The 24,799-nt window shown below is 37.1% G+C and overlaps 1 protein-coding gene across 2 annotated transcripts in view; it reads right to left on the reverse strand.

The window, feature by feature from the left end:
- prkcaa (protein kinase C, alpha, a) overlaps positions 1-24,799 on the reverse strand; it is a 177,474-nt gene that overhangs the window by 9,197 nt on the left and 143,478 nt on the right. For both annotated transcript variants that reach the window (XM_028463973.1, XM_028463883.1), the window contains 3 exons: positions 11,432-11,512; positions 9,479-9,586; positions 4,332-4,472 (listed from right to left, as the gene is read on the reverse strand). In XM_028463973.1, coding sequence (XP_028319774.1) covers positions 4,332-4,472; positions 9,479-9,586; positions 11,432-11,512 — 330 coding nt within the window. The remainder of the gene's footprint in view (positions 1-4,331; positions 4,473-9,478; positions 9,587-11,431; positions 11,513-24,799) is intronic.

The raw sequence follows: 24,799 nt of genomic DNA on the forward strand, positions 1-24,799 counted from the left end.
GTTTGTTTTGAGCACCACTGTTTATTGACATTGTCGGAAACTTTTTGCGCTCTGCATTGTGGGATGTGTAGAAGTGTTTTTACTTCATTTTGATATCACTGAGAATACGGAGAAGAACAAACGAGAACAACAAAACAGTGTCAAGCCAATCCCTGTCCTCAAATTATTGTAAGAATGAAGTAAAAAGTGTCTAATCACCCATCTATGGGACTCCATATCCCACAATGCAATGCACAAAAATATCAACAGAGTGAGTGTTTATGGGAGAGATGAAAACAAACTTTCGAGCAGCAATTTCAACCTTTTACAGATATTTTTCGAGCACATGATTTTTGAGTTATTGATCTGTGAGGCCTATACTATGTCTTTATCTGATAAGATTATTTTGTCTCCAGTAGCTTTAAAGTTTACATGTCCTCCTTTTCTATCGACTCGGAAACACAAACGTTTACTGTTACCTATACACCTTTAAACTTGACTTTTCAAACTGCCTCCCATAATATGCTACAAGAAGAACAGACCAGTTCTGCCAATCACAACTTTGTTGATTTCCTTTTTCTTGGGCTGCAGTGAATCATAATTCATCCAGACTGTTCGTGCTTTTTGGCCTTTTTATGTGTGTTCCATGCGTTTCATGCACATGATTATTCATTCAGCCAAAGAGCCATGTGCATCCTCTCGCTGGACGATGCATCAGGACTTCTGTGCAGTGACAATGTCCTCCCACTCTTTCCCTGTTTGTCCTCCTTACTTCTATCAATCACAATCAACTGTTTGCTAACTGACCTACCTTTTTTTTTACACTGAACTCCTTTAGGTTATTTAGGCCAGTGGTTCTCAAAGTGGGGTCTCAGGACAAGAAAAATCTATTATTCATTTTGTAACATTACAAAAGTGTATAACTACATATGGGGACCAATGGACCAATAAAACAAACATATACACATGTACAGTCTATTGATACTGTTATATCACCGTGAAGTGCGATAGTTGTCTCAAAAAGGTTTCAATTAAATATATTTTGTTCATTGTTAATACATTTAACACTTATTATGTTATTCACAAGTCTAGTACAGGTACTCTTTAAGTCAATTTCTACTACGGAGATCTTAAATATTTAAGTTGAAATGTTCAAAGAATATATCATTTCTATGGCATTTAGAGCTACAAATGGCAGTAAATTGTGTTTAATTGATGTGAAGCTTATAATGGGGTACTGTAAGAGGGTCCCTGGATCTAAGAAGTTTGAGGAGCCCTGATTTAGGCTACTAGTGATCCACAAGTAGGAGTAAGTAGGAAATAAACCTTGAATTACAACAGTGTTGCTGTCGAGTGTCAGAAACCAGATGAAGGATTCTACTGCACAGACTGAAGGCTCACTGATAGACACAGATGATTTAAATCTCCCAGCTGGTTGGAGGCAGAGTATCGATTGCAATTCTACAGCTGTCACCGTCAGATAGTGCGATAGAGCGATGAAAGATGCAGAAGGAAAAGGAAAAAAGAGGAGTGGATTAGAGAAGACATTTGTGAATGAGGGGAATAATGATTTGCTATAGCAGGGTTCTCGCCAGCGGTGTTGAGCGTAGGGCCCCCTACGGTGTGATTTTGATCCCCTACAATGTGATGTAGAGGAAACACAGCATAGAGAGCTTCTCTGTTTGTTCGTTTTTTAATCGGTACTGTTGTAATACTTGTTGCACACTTGGACACAAAAGGGTCTTCCAGGCATGTGTGGGTTGTTTTAACTCTTTTTAATCTGCATAACCAAAAAACACATACCCTTGTACGTCAGTCACATCGTCTACTTAATACAGATGCTCCCGTCTTCACCTGAGGTCCCCAATTTCTGCAGCTACTTACCTTCCCCAGATGTAGCCTGTGTGCATTTTCTGCTTTGTAACCCATAATTATTACCATCCAATATAAACAGTGTGCTTCAACCGGGACGTAGCGTGTAGCGGCACATGAAGCTGCTCGTCATGTTTAACTCATCATTCTACATGCGCGCGCACTGATGAGAATAATGTCGAACAGGTTCAGCTCGAGTTCTATCGGGTTTGGGTCTTCTTTTTTTCGGCCAAATTAAAGCTCTACTATGTGCATCCTCTACTTTGTAACCAATAATCACCATCCAATAGAAACAGTGTGTTTCATAATCTAAACAAAAACAATCAACCAAATAAAACAATAGAAAAATATAAAATTAATGAGTTGGAGGAAGGGGCGTTTCAAAGAGTCCACACAGTCAAGCTCACAGAGGGACTGGTGTAGGCTTTTCCAGAGTACCGCCTGGAACGCCAGGTCACCACGGGTTTTAAAATGAGTCTTTGGGATCATAAGGAGACCCTGGCCTGAGGACCGAAGGGTGCGCGCTGAAGTGTAGGGGCACAACAAGTCAGTGATGTATTGAGGTGCCTGGCCATGCATCGCACGGAAAGTCAGGACTTAAATTTATAGCTCAATATGAAAATTGACTGGAAGCCAATGAAGACCGGAAAGAATGGGGGTAATGTGGGCTGTTCTGGGTGCACCGGTCCAAAGTCTGGCTGCAGCATTCTGAACAATCTGTTCTCTTTAGAGTCGACTTGCTAAAACAGGTGAAAACCGAGTTACAGTAGTCAATGCGTGACAAGATTAAAGCGTGGGTAATAATTTTCGAGATCTGATTTGGACAACAAAAATAAGAAAAAAAAACCCTTTAGGCTTTACTTCACAAAATGTGGCCCTGTCCTCTACGCTCTCACAGAGACACAGGCACACCAAGCCTCACTTTCTTCTTCAGTTATGATCTCATATCAACAAGTTAACAAGTTTGCACTCATGCAAAAGAAGAGACACAGGGATGAGGGTGTAAGTGCAAGAAAACCTTCCTTTGGTGCTTTAATCAATCCACACGCACACGCACGCGCGTACACACACGTAAAGCACGCATAATTCACCTCAGTATAGGAACTGCATCTCTCGAGGGTTGAAATGGAGGAAACCTATATCATATTTAAAATGTGTTCCCTGTTCTTATGTGCGTGTGTGCGTGTATGAACTAGAAATAGACAGTGTGTGATCTTCATCATCATTTGCAAACTCAAAGATATTTCACACACTGCTTACTGTGCATGAAAATGTGTGCTGTATAAGATATGCATAAATAACCATGCACACGCTACTTGCAACCTACTGTGCTGCTGTGGCTTAAAAACAGGGCAGCATGTGGAGTTATTGTTTTCTACACAACAAGGACATTATTCAATTTACCATGAGTTTACTCGTCCTGGTTAAAAGCAAACATTTAAGTAAGATATAGCTTTAGCTTTTATGCTGTGAATCACTAAGCACCTATGCGCTGTGTATTTTTGAAATAAATAAAACATCTAATCTAATTTGATATTCTCAACATCAGTTCCTGGTCATTTTAAATTGCAGCAGTATGTCACCAAAGACTGCAGCCACTATTTTAAACATACATTAACACTCATATATGGATATCTGCAGGGAAAAGCAGGCTTATTCAAAATTCAAAACAATGTGTTCAGGCTGCAACAATTTATCTATAACTTATAAACTAGTGTGTTTTTTTTTTGTGTACAGCTTAGGTTCAAAATGTAGTACAATTTCACCCTTTCAGCCTCGTAATTATCACTTCTACTGGTATAAATTCTGGTGTGATAGCAGAACGTGATTAGCAAGTAGCTAACACTAAATCCCAGTTGGGATGTGGTGTCTTATGATTCGCCATATGTTTTAGAGCCGCTGATTGGCCCTTTTCTCACACAGGCTTTTTTTTTTTTTTAATTTGGAGTCACTTTACTAAATATATTTTAGTAAAGCTTCAGATCATCCACCAATCAAATGAGAGAAGAATGCACAGGTACGATAAAGCTTCTGATGTGAACATTATAAAAGCTTTCCATTCCATGTGTTTATATATTCAGTTTTTCTTGCCACGTCTTCCCTCTTTCTCTCTGCAATGTGTACAGGCCCATGTGTGTATATACAGTATCTTCTATTTGATTTATCTGCTGCTGAAACTGTGCAAATTTCCCCTTTGTGAGACTAATAAAGGTTATCTTTATCTTTACCTTTAATCACAAAACAGCAGAAATTATGCCTATAAAAAATTATCAATTTAATTTAAAATTAAGGTAAACTTTTAAGCTTTCAATCAATTTTACTTAACTGTTCTGTTGTTAGCTAATGTTATACATCTACTGAATTATGCTGTTTTTCTATGTTATATCAAATATGACTGTACATTTAAACATGAAAAGTGAAGTATGTCTATCACATGATGATAATCATGATATAAAACTGTGCAAGTTTTCACGACTCACCACTTTAGGCTTGAAAGGTGGCTGTATCTCTCTGTTCTGAAGGCGATCCCAATCAATACGTCTAAAGAAGGCGTGTTCTCTGATGTCTCGCTCTCCCTCTGGTCCGCAGCCGAGACGCTTGGATGGGTGTTTGGTCATCAGCTGCTCATGGACGGCAAAAGAAAAGAATATATTAGAACTACTCAAAAAAGTTACAACAAATGTCTAATTTATCAGAATAGAAGGGACACGGTAAGTTACAAACGTATTTCTACCTTTGTATTTACATTGGCCCTCATTCATCAACCGTTCATATAGATTTAGTCATTTTAAGGCTTTTAAAGGTTTATATTGTTCATTTCTTTTAATGTGATATGTATTGCCTCAAGCATGCGGACAACAGAGGTTGATAATTGTCATATGTCCATGTGTGTCGCCAGGATCTCTGTTGTGTAGTTGTTAGTGCACACAGGGGGGCAGACGTCGCCTGCTCAGTAGCTGATCCTCTTCCACACAGTGTTCAAATGAGTTCCTTTAAGTCCAGTTTTCACATCTTAGTTTTGCTCCATCTCAGCTGTGAGGATGCAGATTTTCATCTCAAAAAAGCTTATTTTCTTGTTTGACCTCAGTGGGCGGGGCCTCCGATAATGATGATGGAATTCAGCCACCGCATTTATCAACACCCGATCATTTGTACGCTGGGATTGGTCAAGTACAAATGTTTCATAAATGACACGTTGGTCCTGTTGTGCGATCAAATGTGCACTAAGATTTGAACCTCGGCTAATTTCTTCAAATTTTTTTTTTTTCAATTTCAGTTTTCTACACAGGAATTTAAAGTTGTGTCAAAAAACCCTGCATGCCCCTCAAAAGTGCTAATTACAACACATGCACTTGTCAGATGTAATACCAGGCAGTAGTTTCTTTCTCACTGTGCTTCGCCTTGATGTGCATGCAAAAGATAAAAACATATGTGCACATGGATATCAGGCTTAATAGACATCGACAGTATAAGGAACGAGATGACTTATTCATGTACTCTTTGACCGAGTGAGTTTGAATGCTTAAACAGCATGGCTGGAAGTCTTAGGTAGTGTGTGTGCATGGTGTGATAACCAAGTAATGTTCCTGAAACAAAGCATGCATACACAAACGACCGCGGTAACTCAAGCACATCTCTCATCGGTGATGCTTAGCGTTTGGCTCAATCATCTTAGGGTGGAAGGTATTGGTTTTTAACATCAATTTTGCTGTGCAAAACCCTAAAATTGAAGGAAAAGAGAACATTTTAAAAAGAGATGGTATACCATTTACTAATACTATGAGATACAGATAGAGCAAGAGCACTGAGAGAGCGTAAACCTCCACCAAGAGCAACATCTCCTCTTTTCCAGATATTGGCAGTTATCTAGATCAGTGGTGCCATGACCATTTACAATGTAAAGGTAGTGGTGGCAGTGGTGGTTTAACAGTTAAGGAACCGGGCTTGTAATCTTAGGGTCAGCGGTTAGAATCCAACCTGGGTCAAGTCGTTTAACACTTAACTGCTTGTGTTGTACATCGTTGTGGATAAAGGCATCTGATAAATTAAATTGTAAATTGCAAAGGATTTAAGACATTTATATCCTCATTAATAACAATACATATTGTACTATAGGTCCAAATGTATGGGAAGACCCTTTAAAAAAAAAAATGCATACCGGATCCGGTCCATATGAAACTCAGTGAGGTAATTGATGTACCAACCCAATATAACTAAGTCGAATTTCATCATGGTTGGTTAAAAATTGCAAACTGAGATATACCAATGTTTTGCCAAAGAAGAGAGATAGGGATTTTTTGATTTTGAAACTGATCTAGACTCAGTATATTGATCCGGATCCCATCCAGGTAAGATCTACCGTTGGTAAAATTTTTATCAAAATCCTTCAAGCACTTCTGATGTAATCCTGCTAACAGACAAACAAACAAATGGAGAAACGACAGTGAAAATATTACTTCCTTGGAGATAATTAATATTGAAAGACAGTCTGAAGCTACAGAGCTACAAAGAATGCAAGATTTTCATAGTCCTGTTAACAAATACAGGATAAAATGTATATCCTGGTACTCCAACTTAAGTTCTACTCTGCTAAGAACGTTCCCTTTGCATGTTTAGACATTCTTTAAGTAACCTGGTTTTCTTTAAACAGTCTGAAAACACGTACGACACGTTATTAGCAATACATTTCCTGTGCTAGTGAAAATGTGACTCCTTTAGATGTCGTGCCTCTGCGAGTTAGCCGTCCATCAAACTTATGGATTGTTGTGCAATGCACCTTGCATTGTATAGAGTCAGGTGGGTTTATCCCCAACAACCCTTCATCTTTAGAGGCATAACTGGTGACTTTTCAGCTACAATCACAACAACAAACTGACACTGCACTTTCAAACAGCTACAGCTGGTTCAGAACGCTGCAGCTCCAGAACAAAGAGGTCAGAGCACATTAGTCCAGTTTTAAAGTCTTTCCACTGGCTCCCAGTCAGCCTCAGAACAGACTTTAAAGTTCTGCTGCTGGTGTATAAATCTGTGAATGGGTTTGGTCCAGGGGTGGACTGGGACCAAAATTCAGCCCTGGCTTTTTCTGTCCAGACCAGCTCACTTCATTATCAGTAGACACCACGTAGAAGCTGTTAAGTCAGTAATGCTCGACATGTGGCTTAATTTGAATTATTATTCCACCAGAAAAACTTAAAAGGGGGAACTTTAACCTCTTTTTTTTTTTTTAAATCTTTTTCCTTTGCAACTTCCTTTGTCCCATTTTTGCCACTTTTCAAAACTTTTTTCAGACTTTTTCATCACTATAATTATCCCTTTTTATTTTTCTTCTTCTTTTTGACACTTTTATCAAATTTGTGTCCCTTCTTTAAGTCTTTGGTCCACTTTTTACCCCAGTAAGCTAACTTTTAGCCCAATAAATACCACTTGTTTCCTTTTTTCCATATATTTAGCCTCTTTTTGTTCCACATTTTTGCCCTTTTTCACTATTGTTTGCCACATTTTGCACATTTAAGTTACCCTTTGCCATAACATACCACCTGGTTCCTCTTTATTTGTCCATTTTTGGCTCATTTAAATGTTTTTGCCACTTTTGGACCTTTTTTGGCCGCTTGTTCCCATGTCTGCTTCCACTCACTCGTCAAAAAAAACAAAAAGGTAGCGGCCCGGACCAGACTACTTTGGGTCGATGGCCCCACGAGACGATGCCCGTTATGCCAGATGGCCAGTCTCCCCTTGGTTTGGTCCAGAATACATCAGTGAGATGTTAGTCAGGTACAAACTCAGCAGGTCTGTCAGATCCATGGACACAGTTTTGCCTTGGATTGCCTTTAACACAAACTGATAACAGTTCCACTGACGGCTGATTAAACAAAAATAATTAGCTGCTTTCTGTTCCAAATCACAGTGATTGACAGTGAGAAAACATCACGTCTTAAAATATCCATGTAATGATGTGACTGCTGGTCTGAAACAGTGCTGACACCTTTAACCACTAGCGTTGACATTAAATCCCAAGGAACCTTTAAACATTCTGTCAACGACTGTTTGCAATATCATAGAGCTACATTGCAGAAGGACTTTTTAGCTGATGGCTTAACAGGATTTCTAACAGCCTACACAGCGTCAAAGCCTCGCTGCTGTTTCTGGTGATGATGTGAGATTCTGTGATGCATGATGCAAAGGGAAGTGAAAACCACAACGACAGGGCGAAAATGAGATTCAGGTTAAATAAAAAGAGGTGATGATGTTGGGTCGCTCGGAGGAGGAGGAGGAGTAGGCGATACAACCAAGACGATGGCGCTATGATACTGACTTATATTATTATTTTAATGCAATAGTCGATGAAGTAAACATATTAGGCCTGTACTATGAAATTGGATTTCCTCTTATCGCGCTAAATTTCGTGATTTTTCTCTGTGTGCTGTATTACAACGCTGGTTAACCTCTTACGCTGACCAGCTAACCTGATATAAACAGTACTGTATGTACAATACGATTCACTATTTGCATGTCACAATACAATAAATCCCAATACTAAACAATATGATATACATCGTGACATATTGTGATATCAATAATTACAAATTTCACCGTTACAAGTACAAAATGGTGTGAAATACAATTTATATATATATATTTTTAACTTGTAGGAACAAGTAAATGGGAACTAACCAAAATTCAAGTACTAATATCAAAAACAAGTGGTTTATCACATTGTCAAATTACATTTTTCAAAAAAGTTCAACTTTTTCTGTTGAGTTCTCAAATTCTTAAAAAAAAGTAACCACCCGCATCAATGAGAGTGCACAGTATGTTTTATGAAAACTAAGTGCAATTAACTTCCAAGCTAAAATGCATTGAGGATTGAGGTAGTTTAACAAGGTCTGATGTGGTTCACTGACACCTAGTGACTGGGAGTTTTACGTGCTCTGTATAAGTTAGAGCAATTAAATATTTTTTTTGTTCAAAAACATAAATCAATTTGGATATTTTTCAGATCGATATGATTATCGGGCAGTGAAATATCACAATATATCGCAAAATCGAAGCCTGCTGAAGCCACTATACCAGCGCGTACACTGACAGATAAAGCTGGATGACCCACTACTGCAAGTTTCCTCTCAACAGTTTAAATAAAAAAACACTAGGGTTAAAGGGTAGAGGAGCGGAAAGCTTCAACGCCACTTCCCAGATAGCATCTAAAAAAAGCATCTTTCTCCCAAAAAAAACGTGTGAAGTGTGTAAATCTGGAAAAGTGAGAAGAAGCTTTACGATCAACATGTCAAGGTTAATCCAGTGAGAACGGTAAAAGGGTTACTAAAGAGTTATTTAAATAAGACCTATATTTATCTTTCTTTCTTTTGAAACAAATGGTTTCCTTTTTGTGAATGTTTGCATACACAGACATACATGCTAACTTATATAAACACAATAAAAACACATAATACAACGTGTTATTGTGAATTTTCTTAAAAAGAAGATTAAATAATAATTATGAAATATAATAGAACAGTTTTATGCAGGACAAAGAATTAGTGACCAAATATGTTTAGGAATGATTCGAAAAAATCATAAATGATTTCAAAATCAGCCCATAAAGTTTGGACAATGACCAATATCTACTCACCCCTTTGCAGATTAAAACGGCTTCTTTAGAAAGTGACTTGGGGTATGACACGTTGTGCTCCATGATGGACTGGAACAACTCATCTTCATCCTCACCATCAAATGGAGGCTGGACACAAAATGGGAATCAGTATTAGATAAAGAGCAGTTTATTAGATAAATCTGCGCTCACTGACCCCATTTTTAGTAATCGAAAAGTCACAGATTCAGATAAAAAAGACGACAAAAAAAAAAAAACATTTGTATAATATTTGTGGCTTCAATTCTTCAATAAATTTAAATTGCAGCTCCACACAGTTAAAAGTAAATGGAGGTGGCAAACATCTCCAGATGGGAATAAGATGCTTTAAGCTCCGCTGGGCAAATGGAGTGGATGACCCAGCTTCTCCTACATCACCGCTGGGTTGCTATCATCATCAACATTAATGTGGGTGTAGTGAGTGACAAACCATAAAAACGATTATTCATCATTTCCACTCTACATGCCCCTTCGACTTGTCTAGGTCAAGCGTTGTAAAATCTTTCTTTTAAAATCTCGAGTTATCCAACGGTACACAATGAACAATCATCCAATAAACATTATGTACAGTATAAAACCCAGATATATCTCAGAATTGTAAAAATGTTAATTAAAGAGATCCGTTGGATAAGAATCCGTGTACCCTTCATTTTTTGATTTTTCCGTTTTATAACAAATCAAAGTAACAAATAAATGGTGTGGTTATTTACAGAAATACAGAAAAATCCAAAACCAGACAAGCAGCGTTTTTCTGTATTAAAATGAAATCTTGTTCCGTTTGTGTGATATTTGGATGTTTGAGGGAAACTATGACGAGAGCTTCATGTTTTAATCTCACCACACAGAGGGGACCCACGGACGGGGGGTGGGGACGTTTGCGAAAAACACACACAATGTGTGATTAACGGAACCAGAGGTGGTGTAATGAATCTATGGTGCTCCTCGTTTCTAGTGATCAACTTCCATGTGTGTTGACGGCTGCACCCTAACCCTAACCCTGCACATTTACTGTTCCTCACATTACCCTCAGAGTCATTAGTCAGTCACCAGTTCATTTGGATACTATTTGGACCATAACACCACAAAATAAAACATAAACGTGAGCAGCTTTATACGAGCTAAAACAGGAACAGAATCAGAAAACTGCTGAAATAAATTCTAAGCAGTTCTATTGTGTGTGGAGACCTGGTCCAGGACCTGGGGAGGGAAACCAGGTGCAGCGGACTTCTGTTCTTGCTCTAATATCGCACAAAAATATATATCTTTTTTAAAACAGAAAAGCGCTGCTTATCTGGTTTTTGATATTTTTTTGGTCTTGATTTTAAGTCAGTGAAACAAAATAACCATATCATTTATTTGTTATTTTGATTTGGTTTTAAAATGGAATAACCAAAGAACAAAGTGTACACAGATTAATAGGAACTGATAATATCAAACATTTAACAACACAAAACATTTCAAATTTTCATTAGAATATAGAAATAATACAATTCCTGGATATCTTACCACTTTTTAACCAATAAGAGACTTAAAGCGTGAACCAATTTATCATTCCTGATGTGAATAAACAGATGTTTGTCTTATAACAGGAGGCACATGTGCACACGTAATGTCAATGTGCACCAGGGCTAAATTTAACCCATTTAATTGAAATCATTAAAGGTTACACAATGTTACCTGGACAATGGGCCGCAGGGGTAGTGGGAACATGTGCACGTGTGTGGAAGTGTGTGTTTGTTATTCTGGTGAGAATATGTTCACCTAAACACATTTTACTCAAAGCTGTGCATTTGAAGGAGCTTACGTATCGAAAGATTATCTAACTGTGAAGAGCATGTGTGCACAATTACTAAGTGTAAAGTTCTTTACCTGATCTATGGTTACATAAGGGCCAAAGTGTGTGTTTGTGTGTAAATGTGAAGGCCTGCTGCTCACCTGTCCTGCCAGCATTTCATACAACAAAACTCCGAACGCCCACCAGTCCACAGAGCCCCCGTATGGCTGATATGCAATTATCTGTGAAAGAAGGAAACAATAAGTTTAGTTCAACTGAAAAAGAAACTTCCGATCTCCTCTACGTCAGTAAAAAGGTGCATTCATGTCTGGCCAAATCATTTTCTTTTGCATTCTCTGTGATTTTGTGGTTTCATTTTTTTTACCCTCCAGAGTTATGTCAAAAATGTTGTCATTATATGAATTCCACTTTAGTGGACAATAGATATCGTTTAGAATTTAACTGCAACTGCAATTGTGAGTTTAAATAAATTGTAATTTCTTCACATATAGGGAAATTAAGAAGTTAGATCCACTAATCATAATAAAACTAATAAGTCCTATGAAGAAAAGAAAAACAAACATCCTACGTATTATGTCAACAGTATACATATAGCTTCTGTATAATCAATCATTTAAAATGCACCAACTCTCAGAATGTTTTTATATTTCAGAACCTATACCGTTAACATAAAGGACATTATTAAAGTCCCAGTCGTGTTAATAGCAATGGAATGTAATGGATATGTTATCAAATCAAACTTTATTTATAGAGTGCTTTTCATATATAAAATATAATGTTATGTGAGGTTTGTTTTTTGCTGACATGTGGTATACATTCAAAGGAAGAGAAAGAGAGACATAAAACCCTGTGTAAAAAAGCAAAGACATGTATGGGTAAAACTCAGAAAACCTCTGTCACCTCTTGACATTTTCTTGGGTGACACAAAGTGTCCCTGTGGGTTACACTGACATTGACCAAGGTACAGCACTCATCCACTCTGGCCTTATTCACACAGATGTAAGAACACAGCTCTGTCAGTCCCTCATGAATCACACAGAATCCAATGAAGCCTTTAAAGAAAAAATAAACAAATATGCTGTATATATATATATATATATATTATTATTTATTTTTTTTTCATGAAATAGTCATGAAATAAAGTGTTATTTTACTTTAATAGAAATTGGTATACTGTTCAATCCTTTAGCTTCAGTTAAAGCATTTATCCAAAAATACAATGTAGTCTACTAACTGAGAAGAAGTCAAATGCATTGCATAAAGGGCTTTGCTTTGTTAATAAATCATTATTTTGACATTTTATAAACATTGCAGCTCTACCAGGCCCATTGTTTAACTACCCAAACAGAGATGACGTTTGATTATTTTGTTTTGCATCAGGCGACCATGTAACTACTGCATAAATCCGAGATTTATACTATATCGGGACATTTCTTTAAGTATGCACGGTGGGCACATGTACCCCCTACTCCAGCACACTTAATAAATAATATGTCATATACAGTGTAGAACTACAGTGAAATTTGTCCCTGAATTTTATCTATCCTGTTGAGGAATAATACATATTAACTACAATATTTGCATCTCCTGAAGAAAATGCAAATGAGGATACAGGTGCTGGCCGGTGTCGTTCTGCCTTAGCTTAGCATCAGCAATAGCTACCATTAACCTAGCATTAACATTAGCCAAGCAATAGCATTAGCCTAGCAATTGCATTAGCCGAGCAATAGCATTAGCCTAGCATTAACATTGGACTAGCATTAGCTTTAACCTAGCAATAGCATTGACCTAGCATTAGCATTAACCAAGCAATAACCTAGTGTTAGCATTGGCCTAGCATTAACATTGACTTAGCTTAAACCGAGCAATAGCATTAACCTAGCATGAGCCTAACATTAGCATTCACTTAGAATTAGCTTTAACCTAGCATCAGCTTTAACCTAGCATTAGCCTTGCAACAGCATTAGCCTCGTATTAGCATTAACATTAGCTGCTCTATTTATATTCAAGTTTCCAATGTTGCCAGTGTTTTTCATTTTCATTCACGTACCCCCTATGACAATTTGCGTCCCCCTGGGGGTACCTGTACCCCACTTTGGGAACCTAGGATGTAAAACACTTTTAATTTGCTTGTGTATTATGTGATGTGATGTGCAACACAAATATATTTCCCCAGCCTTGCCTTGCCCTACTTCTCTGGCATTCACCTGCACATGGATGAATAACGACATCTACCTCACACTGCAGTGTTTACTAAATCACTTCTGACCTCTGCCTTTCCCAGGAGATACAAATCCAAACTCAACCACACACCGATGGAACTGCACAAAACACAGAGCTACATGCACTATATAGTCATCATGTGTATCATTGTGTTACATTGTTATACAAAGACCTGTAGTGAAAATGTATATATTAGAAATGTGTTTAATGGATTACCAATAAACAAAATATATGCACCTTTTTATAAAAAAACACATTAAAAGGACTTTTTAGAATTATTTTATACCATTGGGCATTAACTATGAAGAGGCGCCATTATCTGCATTGAAAACCTTTAAAATGTGATGAAAATTAATTATATTTTGTTAGAGTAACTAAAGCCCATCATCCTGGGGTCTAATGTGAGCCAGTAAACACACAGTATATCCATGTTTGCCACAGAAAAGTTGAGATAATTTAGCAATATCACATGAGAGGGAGTGCTGTTGTGATGAAATACAACACATGTACTGTATGTGATTCTTTTGTGGTGTCTGTTATTAATTTAGAAAAAAAAAGACAAAAAGGAAAAACCACCACAAGACGATATACTGTATACAAAAAAGGATCAAAACACAATACACAACATTGACAATTAAAAACCAAACAGAAAATGAATCGGACTTCACTCAAAACATACATTTATTTATTTATTAAGTTTTGAAAAGCATCTACAATATACAACTGACATAACAACATGTATATATGCATATTCACATCAAATATACATTAAAAGTGTACACTGTTTATAAAACGTGTTATACAAAAAAATAAAATAAATTTCTAATTGTTCTTAAATAGCAGGGTTTCAACCTTTCAACCGTAAAATAGGTCAACCAGATGTAGACGCGTTTCTCGCACGGTTGAAAATGATTGGGCAAATCTGAGTTTTTAAAAAAACACTATACGTAACCCAAGATCAAACAGCAATTAACGGTATTTAAAGCAGCTGTACAGTATGATCCATAAGAAGTCCTAGTGCTGTTGCTGCCTTATATCAGCACTCTTGGAATGTCTGTTGTCTAATCAAATCACTTGGTCAGAACTAACTGTTATATAATCCTTGTTATCACATGCAAACAACACACAGACCTTGCATAATCTTCCACAGGGTGACCTCACGCTGAAAACCACACCTGCAAAGCCAGATATGAGAGCTGTTTTTCTTCCGCTGCTTTGCTGCTGCTGGTCTGAAGTTAACGTCCTGGGACAGAAGTTCATTGCCATCCAATAAACTCAAACTGAGCTGCCTGGTGGAGCAGATAGCCTCACTCTGTTAGTACAGATCACTGCTGAAATACAGTAGATGAACAGAGAACGGAGCTGAGCTACCGCACACTAAAGACTAACTAACCCAGTTACACATACTGTAATACAGGGTGATTATTCATTTTATTTTATTTTTTAGCTTTGTAATAATCCTTAGACTATACATGATTTATGTAATCAAATGTAATTAAAGCTACAATTGAACTTTATTCTGTTAAATATTGTTTTGTTTTCTATAATATAATTTTACATTATATTTATTTAATAATATTGGACAGGGATGGACCTCACAGCAGCACAATGGCATATTTGCAGACAACAATTAAAGCTGCAGTATGCAGAATCCTCTCTCCTCTCTCTTCCATTTTGGAACCAAACCGAAACTCAACCTCTCATACCGGTGTCTTTTGTGAATGCTCTTAGTGACTTTTTTCTCAATGTAGACAAGTGTGTGGACTTTATCTTGTGTTATTGACTCCGCATCCGGTCTATAAAATGAATTCACCTTGAATAAGCTTCTCTTGGTTTACACGCGCATTATCACGCTCTCTCTGACACCAGTGTGTGTGTGTGTGTGGGGAGGAGTCGGACCGTCCACAGTCACGAGGGTCCATCAGGACACAAAGCGATCAGTTCTTCCTCAGCATGTTTGTACCTTTAAACTGTTTCTTCTCCACATTGGTCTGCCTTTTTCCCCTTGATTTGCTGTGTAACTGTTGCGTCTAACGCTGTGATGGAGACTTCTGCTGGAACGTCCGTCATTTCACTTTTACAACCGAGGGTACCTGAACACGTCTGACTTCAGTGGAGCAGCCAATAGAAACGCTCAAAAACAGCTCATGGAGCACACGTTTGTAGAAAGATCTCTGATTGGCTGACATCAAGATTCTAAAAGAGTCACGCTCCTGGATTTATAAATGTCATTTTACAGGGCCAGGGGAAGGAGAATAGATTCACTGTCCACTCAGAACATTTTGAATACAATACGCTCAAAGATGATTATGGATTTTTGACCAAATAAAACCAAAAAAAACTTACATACCCCAGCTTTAATTAGTTTTCCTAAATGCTTTTTTAGAACAATAAGGTGAAACTGATTACTTTCCCACGGGTCACCTGACCATCTCTCACGGCACACAAGTGTGCCGCGGCACCGTGGTTGACAAACCCTGATTTACTCTCCAGGGCAGACTTCTGTGCATACAGCTGATGACAGCCTGGTGCACAATTTCTAAAGACAGGTGGATGCATTAAAGAAACAAAGGCTACACTGGGACATCAAAACTGAGCACATTTGGGAAAAACAAGTACCTGTATCAATCATGTGGGGGGAAAAAAAGCAATTATTTGGAGCTATTGAACCACAGTCTCTTTGAAATGCATCCTTTTTCTACTGCTTTTCAAAGGCCCCGAGGCCTGAGAGTCACTGAGATGAAGGATGAGGAGCAGAGGAAGCAGGTGCAGCAAGTCGTGTGGAAATAAACCAGTAACAAATGCACAAAATCAACAGCTCAAGTGCAACTGCTGATGACAACAGAAATGGATACAGAGTGTTTTGGAACAATGAACTAGCAAGCAAGTGAAGTTGAAGCATGGCATCTCTTTTAGTTGGATGTGTGAAAGCAACATCTATAAACAACTGTTAAGCATGTGGATGGTTTTGTGTCATTTAGCTTTGTCCACATTTGTTTGGTCTTCTTTATCCTGCACTCACTGCTAGACCAAATGCACGTGATTTGGACTGCCAAAGCAAGCAAGCGGTAAACATGTTGAAATGGTTCACGAAGATGGTTTCTTATCAGAGCTCAATATATCTATCTATCGTCAATATAATGAGCTGAATGTTTGATATCATTGCTGCACTTTTATGATTTATTACAAACAGAATGGAACTCTAGATTAAAAGAAGGATGGATTAAATTATTATTTAAGTTTCTGATTTGATCACAAAATGACAAGATTTGGGGGCCAGACTGAACATCAATGAGGAAGAACTTCAAAAAAACATTTTGCTAAAAATACCATCATGAATTTACAGCTTAAGGCGGAATAATTTGAGGGATTTACTTGCCATTGACTTAACAATAACGTGGTTCAATTTCCTGTTTTTAATGTTAAAATCTTTTGGGAAAAAAACAGTTGGAGATATTGAATTCACTGAAGATAAATGTTAGTCAAAGTAAAGCCCAAATAGAGAAATACAGAAAAATATTAGGAGAAATTTTTAGCATTTGATTCAGAATTAGAGATGTAACGATTAATCGTAAGGCAGTTAAAAATCGATTCATAGGTACCACGGTTCACATCGATGCTCTGAAAATTGAATTGCAGTACTTTTTTTAATATATATATATTATATATATTATTATATATATTATATTATATTATATTATATATTATATTATTATATATATATATATATTAATCCTTCCAGAAGCGGACGTGACGGGCGGAATCTGCTACTATTTTCTTTCTGGCCGCCATTTACTGTTAAACATGCTCATAAATGATTCTTTACTCCTTTAGCACCAAAAGAATATCTGTAATATTACGTGAATATCTGTAAAAGTCACATTTTTCTATTAGCTCTGTCTGCTAGCATAGCTTCTCTTCTTCACTGGTGGAATAACCGCATGCCAACCGACCACTGGGTTACCAGCGCCCTCTGTTGGTCTAAACAAATATCTGACGTAAATACAGTAAAATGACTGTTTTTTTTTTTTTTTTTTTAAAAGTCCAATTGTTAAGGCACAAAATACATTTTCAGTTGCACTTTTAAAAAGAAAAAGAACTATTATGCAGTTTTGAATTGTTTACTATAGAACCAGAATTTAAACTAATAGGTTTCTTCTTCATTTGTATTATTCCTTTATGTATTTCATTCAAGATTTATTTTTAGTTAAATTGCATCATTTTGCATAGTTTATCAAGGGATTCTTTTGACAATGAAAAATAAAAGGAAAATAGTATAGTATTTTCCCCCAAAAAAATAAAGGAATATTTTTAAGTCATTTGTCAACATTCCCATTTTGCAAAATAAATCGTGAGAAAATCGTATCGTGAACCCAGTATCGTGAATCGAATCGTATCGGGAGTTGAGTGAATCGTTACATCCCTATTCAGAATAATACATCATGTATTCAAAACTGCAATGCTGTATTTATTCTGTATTTATACGCTGCTACATAAACAAAAAGGCTCCGCTAGTGAAAACTTTCTTTTGTGATAGTAATGCTGACTTTTGCCATTTTTGCAACACAAGTATGTGAGTTAAGAGCACGTTAACCATCCTCTTGCATCGACATCTTTCTATTTTGACATGGAGCTATGCTAATAGCGGTAGCCCAGCTAGTTCCTCTCCCTGCAACTGCGCTTGTGCCAGTTTTTCTTCGGCGCTTCTGCCTTCATCACACCTGGATATCCCGCCCTAAACCACAACACTGCCTCATGATTGGTTTGAACCGTTCAGTTCAAGGCGGAAACAGTACAAGATGGATTCTGGTGTATGTGAACACCAGAAAAATCCATCTTATAGGCAAGGTTAAAACTCAACACCAATGACCTCAAAGGCCAAATATTGAACTGCAGGAAAAAAAGCAACCTTTTGCCAATACATATCCTTTTTTCCCCCTATTTTTTCTATTAGTTCTTTTTGAAAACTTTTTATCCAATCTTTGTCTTTTCTTTATTTTTTAACCACTTTTCATCCAAATAAGAAACTTTTGCCTAATAAATACCACTTGCTTCCTTTTTTCCTTATACTTTGCCAATTTATGCTACCCTTTTACCATTATATACCACCTGGTTCCTCTTTATTTGCCCATTTTTTGGCTGCTATTGACCATTTTGGCCATCTGTTAACATATTTGCCATCACTCGTCAAAAAAAAAAAAAAAAAAAAAAAAAATCAAACAAAAAAACACATAGCGGACCACTCTGGGTTGACGACCCACCAAGACGATGCCTGGTATGCCAGATGGCCAGTCCACCCCTGATAAAAACCGATATTTTTTAATGATTTAGTTTGTAAATTTTCCACTCTCTGTCTCTCAAGTACCCCTTGTAGTGACATTGCGTACCCCTAGGGGTACACATACCCCCATTTGAGAAACACTGGTCTACAGCACTTTACACTGTTAGTCACCTTGACACATTCATGCACACACACAGATGACAGGCGCTGCCACACAGAGTGCTTGCCTTTCCTTTGGGACTAACTCAGAGTTCAGTGACACAGATACACAAACAATCTGTCCTCCCACACAAACCACACTGTTCACTATATGCTACTGAATTAATGCAAGTTTTATGAGATCAGGAAAGGCATTGTTTTCCGTTTCCATCGCCTTTGTTATAGCCTATTACAGGACAAGTTGTGCCAGCTGAATGTGATATGGTTATTTACAGAAGTCCTCTCTCTCCAGGTCACAGTTCTTTATGCACACAAGCTACAAAAACAATAGCACATTGATAGCGTACAGTCACAGTCTCTGCACAGGCACTTCAGCATGTTTAAACTACCGCTATGAGCAACACTTTAGCATAGTGCTGTGCGATATGGAGAAAATGTTATATCACGATAGAGGTAGATTTATATCCCGGTAACGATAAGTATCACAATATAGTATTTCTTCCTTAAAATTACATAAAATGAATGGAACATTGCTATTCATGATATATTTTATTATATGTAAAAATAAACTAAAAGAAAATCCCAAAATAAAGTGTGGATTTACAATTGTTTTTTTGACTCTCAGATTATCAGCACTGGGTCTCCACAAGGCTGTGTTGTTCTTCTTTCTCCTCTTCTACCAAAAGCTGCACATCCCAGTAAAACAAACCTTAATGGACTCCTCTCTGGTGGAGATGAGTCCGACTACAGATGAGACGTTGACCATCTGGTGAACTGCTGCTGCCAGAACAGCCCAAAGCTCAGTACTCTACATTTAATTAATAATCTAATAAAGAAAACTGCCTCCACTGTCCCATAATATTGATATTTGTATGTGGAAACCTACGTACTGCTTCTAAAAACTTAGCTAGAACCTCAGTGGCCACATATTATTCACAACTAATTAAAGAAATTAAATGATTCAGGCACAATTACCGTATTTGTCATTGTTCAAGTATGTGCAAATAGCTAGACCTTTGCATAATCCATGTTCTCATATTTGTATGCAACATGAAGCCTAAAAGCCTTGAGAATGTGGAAAGCTCGAAGCTTTTCTCCTCAGCTTTTGGAAAAGACACCTGCTCGGTGTCAGCCTAAATGAAAACACTGATTATACACAATGTTAGACACACACTGCAGATTTTGTTTTACCAACGAGACATAACCATCTGCTCAATTGTCAGAGGTTTAGGCAAAAACAACAACCCAACCGACTATTCAGGCAATTTAGCTTTAGCCAGTGAAGAAGGCTTTAAAAACGCTCCTAGCATTGGCCACGGTTACATGATGTTTTTTAATTCGGAATTATTTATTCCGGCCATGATGGACTATGTCGTCACCCGACCTCATCGAGACAGGACGAGCATGCGCAGAATGACCGGAATTAACCTAAAGCGGGATTAAATGTTTACAAGATTGAGGAATTATTCAATTCGGAATTAAAATAAACCAGCCACTTACTCCGTATTTAAAGAGTAACTAAACCCCTGCTTTCCCCTGACCTGCCACTTGGAGGCAAATTCAAAAAATGCCTTGATTATGGGTGGGCACCTGGAGCAGTTAAGACACGCCCAGTCTACAGTATACTACAAAATCTCCAATGACCAATCAATGCTATGCTAACTAGCTACTCATTACTCAATATAGCTCTCTATTCACTCTTCTCTCAATCCAACCTACTCACCACAGATTTTAGAGCCCACAGGTGCTAGTTTTTATAAAAGGGGCGGGGCAAACAGTGCTTGTTTGTGATGCAAGATGGTCCCAAAACGTCACATGATCTTGTTCTTAGCCAATGGCTAAAATCAATTGTAATAGCCAGGTTTCAACCCATAGAGGGCAGTCACGCTGACATTTAACAACAAAATACACCAAATTGAAATACTTTGACTAAAATGTTGAGAGTTGGACCAGGATCAATCAACAGCACTACTTCATACCCAAATACATTTGTATTCAGCAGGCTTTGGAGTTTAGTTACTCTTTAAGTTTAATTCGGAATTACATTTTCCTTTGGAATTAAGTGTTTACAAGGTCAGTTTAAAGTAGGGATGTCCCAATACAACTTCTTCACTTCCGATACGATACCGATATTGCTACCTTGAGTATTGGCAGATAACAATATCAATCCGATGCAATATCAGCACGAATCAAAGGCTTGATCAAGTGATGTTACTCAGAAAACAACAGTCAGCAACAGTAGGTATGAGAAAAACATGAATTTTAACCTTCAGCATAATATCTACAGTATTCTACAATTGAATAAATATAATATAATATATTATATGTCGTAGATTTTAGATGCAAAATCCGATAGTCGTTTTCTGGCTAATATCGGACCGATATCCGATCAATATCGGATCGGGACACCCCCTAGTTTAAAGAGGATTTAACTTTTATTCTGAATGAAAGGGGAATTAAAACTCCCATGTAAATGTGGCCATTGTTGCATTGCTGTAGCTGATTCCTAGCTGTATTCACTGATCTGTCCCTGTTTAGAAAGAGTCATACTCAGAATCTGTAAAACGAAAACAAAAAGAAACGTACAGCACGAGAGAAAGGTCAATTGGAGTAACACCAAGGAAGACCATTTGGATCGGTTTCAGGCCATCCTGCAGAGAGCAACATACTGTAAATGTGACATGGTTGGGACTTGCTGCTGTTGGCGCCCATTCCCAGTCTGCAACAACAGCAGAGGACAGACATAGTTTCAGGCAGTGACCCTTGTACCGTGAGCAACCACCATTAATCTGGATCTCCTCTTTCTATTGCATGTGTAATACACAGATGCGTTAGTTTACTTGGCAGTTTTCCTCCAGTACACCGAGTCCTTCTAATGGAAAGTGATGGAATTCGTCAAGTGTGACATTGTCGTCTTTGACCCTGGTTTATTTTCCTCTCTGTTGTATTAAAGCCTGTGGGTTTTACAGCCAGTCCACTGTAGTGTGTGTGAGGCACACGGCTGCTGTGGTCGTGTGTGTAAAAGTGTGAAAGGGATGATTTACTTTAGGTTCAGCTTTTTAACCATCAACCTGTTTACAGTCTTTTGGTTGCATATGGTGTATGTGTGCATGTGCATGTGTCTGCATGCCTGTGTCTGTGTGTGTGTGTGTATAGATATTGTGGCAGAAATGTTTCTCCTATTAGGCCTAACGCTATGTGACAGTTCTAGATCAGTCTTCAAGCTATTCAAGCTAATTCTTTCTGCTTACACACACAAAGACACACACACACACGACTCTCACAATAGTTTTCACCATACAGAAAAACAGAAACTCAGTATTGTTGATCACTATGACACTAAACATCAGTCTAATGACTAACACCATTACTGAGTGAGCGGTTATTTCCCTCCGTGTTGCCATTACATCCCTCTTAGGGAATGTGTGAGTTCTGGAGCACATCAGCATGAATCCAGTTCTTGATGTGCTGCTGTGGCCGCATGTATTGGCTGACTATAGAGAAAAGCAGATCTAGTGTTTACGGAAGCTTATTGCATTCACAAGAATAAAAAAGTTTCAGTTTTTCTGAATTAATGAGATAAATGAGATTCTGTTTTTCTGTTTTTAAAGGAAAAGTTTGATGCAAAAAAAAATAAGTAAATAAAATAAATTGGAAATGTTTTTCCTTTGTTGACGAGATAATTTTTTTTATAGCAAAGATTTTTCAGTTTTCCTGAGTCGATGAGATCATTTTACGAGGGAAAAACCTCATCAATATCAAATCTCATCAATTCAGAAAAACCGAAAAATATTTCCTATAAAAAATTATCTCGTCAACATAGGAAAAACATTTCCAATTTGTTTTATTTACTTATTTTTTTTTCCTCAATTCAGAAAAACCAAAATGTTTGTTTTTTTTTTTTCTGTGAATGCAATAAGCTTCCATAAGGGTTCACGTGAACATCCTTAAACATTTCACTGGAATCAACAACTTGACGTCACATTTGGCCAAAAAAGAACCCTTCCCCATGAATACACATATTTAGTTTATTGGTATTACATTAAACACATTTTATGGTATATACATTTCTTCTATAGTTACCCTTTAAAATGAAATAAAGGGTTGTTAAGTTGCCCAATCGATATGCTTCATATATATTTAACTGCCTCATAAACGTAGACATTGTAAATACTAATGTAAAATGCTGTTATAGGGAAATTATGTGTCCCTGTCTTGATTACAATTTTAATATCAAACACTATTTAGTTATTGCTTTTAGTTGCCATGGCTGTTCGTCAGGATCTTCCAATGCTTGGTTGAAATTGTTGATGCAGAACGCTGTGAACACTGTGACTGTGTGATAGTCGCTCACCCTTTTATTTAAACGCCTGCTGTTCGATGCCTGTGGGGTGTACTGGTGTCTACAGGGTGGAGTTCATCCCACTTTTCTATCAATCAAGTGTTTCCAGTAAGAATCAATACCTCATCTCGCTGAGTAGAAATCAAACCCACTATTAATAGCTAGTGTTATACATTATTTTAGTCGAAACTCAAATCATGATTATTCAAAACAATTATTTGTCAAGCAAATAGTTATTTATTTTTTCTACAAAATAATGTAAAATATATTCTTTAAACATAAATAAAATCATTCAAACACTAAAATCAAGTATGGTCACTTTCGCACAAAACGAAACACTTCTTGCATGTGATGAGTCTTTGTTCTAGGTCTTCATAATCAAACCCAAAGTGTTCCCATAGAACAGAATTTCACCTGCCTTGCTCATTTACCAAGTGTTTTTGCTGCGTTTCTCCTATCATGTTTCAAGATCGCTAGTAACAACTTTCCTCATGTTGGCCTGCAGGCTAGCTTTAGCTTTAGCTTTGAGAGGGGCGGGGCTGAGGAGCTTGCATACGCATGTATTAAATCATTTAAGTTTGTTTTATTTAGCAAATAAAACACATGTATATCTGAAAAAAAAAATATATATATATATATACTGTATATATACAATATATATAATAGAAGCTTTTATCATCATTGTAAAACATATACAATGAAATAAGGTACTCTCCAAGAATGAGAAATGAGGAACGACAAACTTAAATAAAATATTGGAAAAATAAATATAAATATATAATACTATATTACTACTCAGCACACTATATACATTACCATAACCTGCAGTATAAAAATACACACTGACCTGATGGTTAGATAAATAAATATGGCACAGATATATAAGATATATATATATGTATATATATGTATATATATATATATATGATAGTTTCTTCCTCCCGCCGCTCAGAAAGCCACTGCCTGCCTAAACCTGTGTTATGTGTGGGAGGAGCTTGCAGGCGTCCTTAAATAGTAACAGATGGAAATGGAAAAAAAAAATAGGACTGGGGAGAAAAAAAAAAGACCAAAAAAAATAAAATTAAGATAACAAAATAAAAATATTAAAAAAAAAATAAAAATGTGATTTTTTAAAAATCTTTTTATTTTTTCATTTATGTTATTTTTGTAATCGTTGAGTGAGTGCCACAATAGTAATAATGTTTTCCAATTGTTCCATATAGATCCAGTTAATATAACAAGTGGTACGGTCTATATAAAATTTCAAATAAAAGATAAAAGTGAACTTTTCTGGAATGAAATAATAACCACTTACAAAAACAACAACACCCACAGATCATTTTGTTCCAGCTGCAGTAAAACCCTGCAGGACTACGTGGAGATCCCAGCTTGTGTGTTTGGGTTGAGTTTGAACTTGCCAGCGGACAAAGCGGACATCTGTCTGACAGGGAGCCTTACGTCATTACAGAAAGTTTGCATATGTGTGCTCAACTCAACCCTCCT

This window comes from Gouania willdenowi, chromosome 1 (genome assembly GCF_900634775.1).
Source record: "Gouania willdenowi chromosome 1, fGouWil2.1, whole genome shotgun sequence".
Classification (NCBI taxonomy): domain Eukaryota; kingdom Metazoa; phylum Chordata; class Actinopteri; order Blenniiformes; family Gobiesocidae; genus Gouania; species Gouania willdenowi.